The sequence below is a fragment of the Oratosquilla oratoria genome, chromosome 17, assembly GCF_046742065.1.
Source record: "Oratosquilla oratoria isolate Oo_2021 chromosome 17, ASM4674206v1, whole genome shotgun sequence".
NCBI lineage: Eukaryota > Metazoa > Arthropoda > Malacostraca > Stomatopoda > Squillidae > Oratosquilla > Oratosquilla oratoria.
The window spans coordinates 42,640,050-42,647,549 of NC_134793.1; the positions used below are offsets into that span (position 1 = coordinate 42,640,050).

General features: G+C 40.2%; 1 protein-coding gene across 1 annotated transcript; it reads left to right on the forward strand.

The window, feature by feature from the left end:
* Positions 1–83: 83 nt before the first annotated feature.
* LOC143034628 (uncharacterized) lies at positions 84–7,066 on the forward strand. The gene is made up of 4 exons (XM_076200966.1): positions 84–642; positions 1,204–1,402; positions 4,103–4,365; positions 6,566–7,066. The coding sequence occupies exons 1-4, from the start codon at positions 217–219 to the stop codon at positions 6,722–6,724; spliced, it is 1,047 nt and encodes a 348-aa protein (XP_076057081.1). The 5' UTR covers positions 84–216; the 3' UTR covers positions 6,725–7,066.
* The last annotated feature ends 434 nt before the right edge of the window (positions 7,067–7,500 follow it).

Consider the following 7,500-nt stretch of genomic DNA (forward strand, 5'->3'; position numbering starts at 1 on the left):
TTTTAAATCTCCAAGTCCTTTAAAAAGACCCTCCTGCCTTTTAGCTTTCAAAAGTTTTTCTTATATATCTCAAGATACATATGATTTGTTTTGTAAAGCGTCGATGTACTCTATCTCTAATCATCTAATCATCATATGGAAAAGACGTATTCCTAATATGGGGAAACCAATTATGTATATAGTTTGTTGGTAACAACTGGAGTTATTTAGAGAAAAATGCACGTAATAATTCCTATAACTATACTAAAGCTAAAAAGTACTATAACTACAAAACCAAACAGTTATGAAGTGGAGCATATATATCTACAATTACACCAACTAGAAAGGCTAGGCGTAAACACGACGAAGACATACAGCGAAACAGTATTTAAGTGGAACCTAACACTAGATCAGGTTTCTAGATTCTGTGGCAGTTCTGGTACACTCATGGCCCTCCACACTTCGATGCTGCATCTGCTGTTCTTGGGTGGACTTCTGGCCGAGATGGTGGCCTTCGGAGTGGGCCACGTCGTGCCCAGGAAGAACATTAAGAGAGTGGAAGGCTGCCCTTGCCCGATCATTCCGTCTCCGTATGCCAACCTCGATGAGGTCGACTGTTTCAATCTTAAATTGACGGAGGTCCCTACCAAATGCTTCTCCGAGGTATGTCTCGATTTTTTTTTTTTTTTTTTTTTTTTTTTTTTTGTCAAAGTGATAATGTGCATTCTGCAAGCAATACCCCACACGGCAGCACACGTCTTTGTGTGTGTGTGTGTGTGTGTGTGTGTGTGTGTGTGTGTGTGTGTGTGTGTGTGTGTGTGTGTGTGTGTGTGTGTGTGTGTGTGTGTGTGTGTGTGTGTGTGTGTGTGTGTGTGTGTGTGTGTGTGTGTGTGTGTGTGTGTGTGTGTGTGTGTGTGTGTGTGTGTGTGTGTGTGTGTGTGTGTGTGTGTGTGGTGTGTGTGTGTGTGTGTGTGTGTGTGTGTGTGTGTGTGTGTGTGTGTGTGTGTGTGTGTGTGTGTGTGTGTGTGTGTGTGTGTGTGTGTGTGTGTGTGTGTGTGTGTGTGTGTGTGTGTGTGTGTGTGTGTGTGTGTGTGTGCGTGTGTGCGTGTGCGTGTGTGAGCATGTACCCACAACCATAAAATATATTTTTTTGACATAACATATCTACTGTGTTCTGATCTATTTACTGCACACGTTTTCATAAACGGATCAATCCCTCCCCAGGACATTGCTGTTGTAAACCTTGCTGGGAACTGGATTACCCAGATCGGCCCCAGTGACTTCGACAACCTCAAGAACCTACGCCACCTCGATCTGGACCACAACAAAATCGAGTTCGTAGACTCAGTAGCCTTCAGAGGTCTTACAAGCATGATAGACTTGCACATGGCCAACAACAAGCATTTAGCATCACTACCTGAAGGTAAATGTCTTAATTGTGTCTTTATTCTTATGAACACGCCTCTCATCTTCCCCTTACTCCTCCTACTACACCTTCGTCCTCGTCCTCCTCCTCCTCCTCTTCCTCTACCTTTGCCTTCATCTTCCGTCTTCCTCATCCTTCTTCTTTCATCTTCCCTCCTCTTCCGTCCTCACTCGCATCCTCTCTCCTTCTCATCCTCCTCCTCCTCCTTTGTTCTCCTCTTACTTCTCCTCATCGTCTTCCTTTTCCCAAAAATGAGATTGCCTATGAATCCTCGCAAGTTACTAATTTTATTGCTCTAACCTATCTATCCGTTAATAATTCTTGTCTCCTTCAAATTTAAACTTTCACTAACATTAATATGTGCATCTTTTCCAATTTGGGAGGCAAAAGTTCATTTCCCTTATACTACAGTACAACTCAAGTGCAACCAATCTGTCTAGGTCTGAAACTTCCGTCCGTCATAAATCGCTATAGTTTCCTCTACGTAAATCAATAAAACTAGAGGATGTAATATTTCAACATGTCGTGGAGATTACACGCGCAGTGAACTGCATAGGATGTCTTCTACAACCTGAGGATTTCTTTCACCCTGAAATCTATTTCTTGACAGACCAGTTCCTTTGTAAAATACGTTAAAGAGAGATTTCTCCCGAGCTTGAAACAAAGCCTCCATGTCAGAGGCGGGGCTTGCTTCTTTCTTTCTCTGAATCCTGAAATGTTCCCTCCTTCTCTCGCTTCTGCTTTCAAAGTACCTCACCTCTCAGTCCGTCGCCAAGTCGCTCCTAAATCTCGTTTTTATGACCATCAAAACGGCTCGTTCTTGACAGGTCTTGCCTCGCAGAAACTTTCTTTAGAAACAGGGTCACGTGCCATAAAAGAAAGAAATAATTCTCACCATTATTGTCACGGGATAAAGAACCGAGCACAGGTTGTTACATTTTTAATCACATCGGAGCGTGGCTACGTTTATATATATATATATATATATATATATATATATACAGATATATATATATATATATATATATATATATATATATATATATACATATATATATATACATATATATATATATATATATATATATATATATATATATATATAAAATTGTTGACTCGAGTTCTATCAACTGGAAACCCGGAGACTCATACTGGTTGGCAACGGTACCTGAAGAATATGATGTAATTACTTCTTTTGTTCTTCTACTGTTGTGATTTGGAGCTTGATGAAGCAAAGTCATTCCTCCTCACTTAGAACCCATCTCGCTTCAAGTTTTCTTCGTCTTCAGACACTTTCTCGGCTCAAAAATGTCATTCTTCAATACAATTTATGTCGTTGTCTGAAGATGACAATTACTGACAATTCTGATAGCTATTATATTTATGAACGAAGGTTTAATTGATTTGTATAACGTTTCCCTTTTTTTATTCAATTAGAGGGACAAAGAATATAAATATGAGTGAAAAGATCTCCCGGGGACCTCTCATCCCATCCCTTTATCAAGAATATATACCTGAAAAAACTCCCATGATCAAAACGTTGTATAATCAATAAAGGCTTCGTCCTTAAAAATGCTGTTCAATCTGTCTAAATCTGATGGTTAATTTTCTTTTCTTTTTTTCATATACGATTTTTTCCACTACACTGATCATCTTCTTAGCAGTTTTTCCAATGCAATAATTATTACCATAGTAGAGGTTAATAGATTTAGTTACGATGTCTCTCCGAAATATATGTATATATCACACACATGAAACCCACAGTCGGAGAAAATAAACTTCGAATAAAGAAGAATCCTATATTTTGGCTATCAACTGTAGCCCTCTTCAGGAAAGTACATGAGACAGAGGACAGAGGGGACTTACAAGCTACAGAAAAGAGAAGGAATGTGGACAGACGGCATCATCCAGTTGATAGCCGAAATATAGGATTCTTCTTTATTCGAAGTTTATTTTCCCCGACTGTGGGTTTCCTGTGTGTCATTTACAAATGTGCTACTACGTTTCTGTTTAGAAACATGTATATATATATATGTATATATATATATTTATTTATATATATATATATTTATTTATATATAGATATTTAATATATATATATATATATATATATATATATATATATATTACTGTTGAATGCTAAAGCACAAGTGGCATCAATGATTTTTAGAGAACATTTCTCTAACTTTCTAAGTATCATTTTCTCTTCATGGTTCAAACTCTGGAGGAAAGTACGAAAGTCGTCAGAGTGGTTTTATATATATATCAGTGAGAAAGGGTGGTGGAGGGGAGTGGAATGGGTGGAAATAAAGCGGGAGGGAGTGGATATATACCTTTTGACTTGGCTACCTCCCTGATAAGGGGGATAAAAAATTGGTATATATAGGGTATAAATTGTCTGTTAGCCCAAAACTAATTTCTTTGCGTTATTCATTGCAAAAACATTCTCCAGTTTGAACAGAATTTTTCTAATACCCCAGAATCTGAAATTTGTTAAAGTAAAATGAACAAAGTCAACACTACAATGCCAGGTTATACGGAGTAACCCCTCAGATTTGCCAATCTCAACCCATCTTGTCAAACCAATACAAATCTACTTCATCCCCAGAAGAGAGATTTCAGTCAAATCCTGACAATTGCAAACACACCAGCTGCGGCACGTTATGGGACTTAACTTGGGGCTTTGACTATCCAAAGACATCTTCCATGGCCTGCCTAACTTGAAGAGGATCCACTTCTACACCACATCCCTCGAGATCCTGCCGGACTTCAGCCACCAGACGAACATCGAACTCCTGAACGCGGACAACTGCCAACTGTCCAGACTACGCAGACCCTCCTTCGGTGAGGTCACAACCTCAGTGGCCTTCATCTACCTGGGCGGAAACAACATCTCCCACGCTGCCTTTGACTCCATTTCCAGCTTCCATGACATCACCTACTTTTTCTTCGACCACACGGTGAGTGAGCTGCGAGAATGTAATTCTTTCTCAGTGGGGCCATTCCTTCCCCGTAACTTACAATTCTTTCCCAGCGGTCCCCCCCCCTCTCCTTCCTTCTGCTGCACTTTAGATGGTGTCTTTCTTTCCCGGTCCATATATAAACAAGATGAACGTTTACGTACTCTACGAAAAAGGAGATGAGTTTAAGTTTGGCTGGATTGGATTAGATTAGCTTAGGTTTATGGCAGGACATGATATCTTAGTGTAATAGTTCCGAGGAAAGGATCCAAAGTGAGAGAAGAGACCAGTTGTGAAAGAATTCAGCTCACAGAAAATGTAGCCCTTACCACACGCTGACGAACTTTTTTGTGCTCACCGCATACGCACACATGCACACATATACTCGCATGTATACATATGCACACAAATGCACACATATACTCGCATGTACACAAACTCTCTCTCTCCCTCTCTTCCCGTGCGTCCGAGTGTGTGTGTGTGTGTGTGCGTGTGTGTGTGTGTGTGTGTGTGTGTGTGTGTGTGTGTGTGTGTGTGTGTGTGTGTGTGTGTGTGTGTGTGTGTGTGTGTGTGTGTGTGTTTTGTTTGTGTGTGTGTGTGTGTGTGTGTGTGTGTGTGTGTGTGTGTGTGTGTGTGTGTGTGTGTGTGTGTGTGTGTGTGTGTGTGTGTGTGTGTGTGTGTGTGTGTGTGTGAATACACTGATACTTAGGTATAAACGAGAATATATATAATTTTATTTCCACATACACATGCCTTTCTCCTTGTTGTATTTTACATACCAAAAATTTTTCGCTTCACAACTCTGTTCATGCATATACGAAAGTGTTTTGCAGAAAAATGCATTTATGAATGCATGCAGAGTGATATGTCTCTGCACTTCTCTCCTCTCTTGTACAGAACATAGAATGCACAATCAATCAAATTCCATGTAGACGTAGGAAATCGTTTCCCGATTCAGAATATATAACTTCCTTCACATACAATCACATACATACATACATACTGTACATATATATATATGTATATATATATATATATATATATATGTATATATATACATACATACATACATACATACATACATACATACATACATACATACATACATACATACATACATACATACATACATTCGTAGAATACACACTGGAAGGTAGACCGAAGCACTATTTACTGGAACAAATATCAACTCATATAAACCTGAATATGAAGTTTCTAAGATACAGAAGTCTCAATGGGCCACCTTTGATATTGTCACCATCTACCAGTGAATAAGTGTAAAGTCCGAGGTACGGGTATAACGGAGAATATACTAGATACCAGATCTGGGCACGCTACCGCTGGACAGGTAGTGCTGTACCACCGGATAGATGGTGCGTTGACGGAATATCTGGGGTGCATTTCCGTCAATGCGTTACCGATTGTAATTTCCTTAGAGCGGTCCGCGTTAATGTGTATGTGTATATGTATTTACACATACGCAGAGTTTTCGGTAACGCACAACCTGTCTGGCGGTAACGCGCCCAGCTCTGCTAAATACTTGTTCCTACACCGCTTTACATGTTACAGATAGCAGTAAAGCTTAGCATTCCTTTTTTAGAGCTTTATGCAAGCCAACTGACAGTGAGAGACCATATGGCCTACGTTAGGAAGTTCCAAACCTATCACCACCTACCATTCCAGTCCATAAAGTTATCCAAACTTTTCTTAAAAAAAGTCATTGTTTCACCGTTTACTACATACCGGTAATTACAAAGTCTATTCCATCCATTAACCATTCTGTTAATAAAACAGCTCTTCTCCATTTTCTTCTCAAACCTAAATTTATCTCATTTAAATCCATTATTACGAGTCCTGCTTTTGCTGTCTTAATATGATGACCTTGCCTGCATCACTCTTGTTAAAGCCCTTGACTCATTTGAATACCTCTATTAGATCACCCCCGAACTCTCCATCTTCCTAGAGACTCGAAGTGATAGGTCTATTATCTCTTAGTTTTTGTTGTCCCTCTTCTCTCAGGTGACTTTGAGTCCTGCTTTTGCTGTCTTAATATGATGACCTTGTCTCCATCACTCTTGTTAAAGCCCTTGACTCATTTGAATACCTCTATTAGATCACCCCTGAACTCTCCATATTCCTAGAGACTAGAAGTGATAGGTCTATTATCTCTTCTTAGTTTTTGTTGCCCCTCTTCTCTCAGGTGACTTTGTGGGCTCAGACCCGTGAGGAACTGGAGATCCTTCTGGAGAAGCCTTACCACTTCAACTTCGAGACGGTTCCGCCGTTAGGCCAGATGAAGGTCTGCTTTGACGACGGTTTCCCGAACGTCGATGGGATTTGCGATCTCGGCAGAGGCTGAAGACTGTAGAGTGCCTGGCATCTTGGCCGGCACCTTCCGTATCTTCCGGTGCTCCCCCGCTTCAAGAATGACCTCCAGTTCTACACCAATTGACGAACTTTCTTTTTCTTCAAGAGTGACCCCCCCCCCTGTCTGAATTTTTTTTTATTTTTTTTTTTCCTGTTCCTGTAAAAACATCACTTTTGTAATTTCATGGTTCAAGCTGCACAAGTTAAATTGATTATGATCCCAATCCAATTACCATAATAGAAATATGGAATATTTCTAGTCAAATTACAGAAAATGTTTACATATTTTTTACATGAAAACATGATATCAAAATAAAAACGTTACTGAGATTGACGCGACTAATCATTTTCACGAATAAATATTTGAACGTGTGCATATGAGACTTTCAGGTCTACCACAATGCAAATACACACACACACACACACACACACACACACACACACACACACACACACACACACACACACACACACACACACACACACACACACACACACACACACACACACACACACACATACACACACACACACACACACACACACACACACACACACACACACACACACACACGCACACACACACACACACACACGCACACACACACGCACACACATACACACACGATTCGTGGCGCAGTAGTAGTAGAGTTCCTGACTGCCACTACTGTGGTCCGGGTTCGAATCCCGCCCAGGGCTGAAATAATTTTAGTATTGCTGCGCTGTGAGTCATTACTTTAACTCTCATGGGCAGGGAGTTGGGTGTGT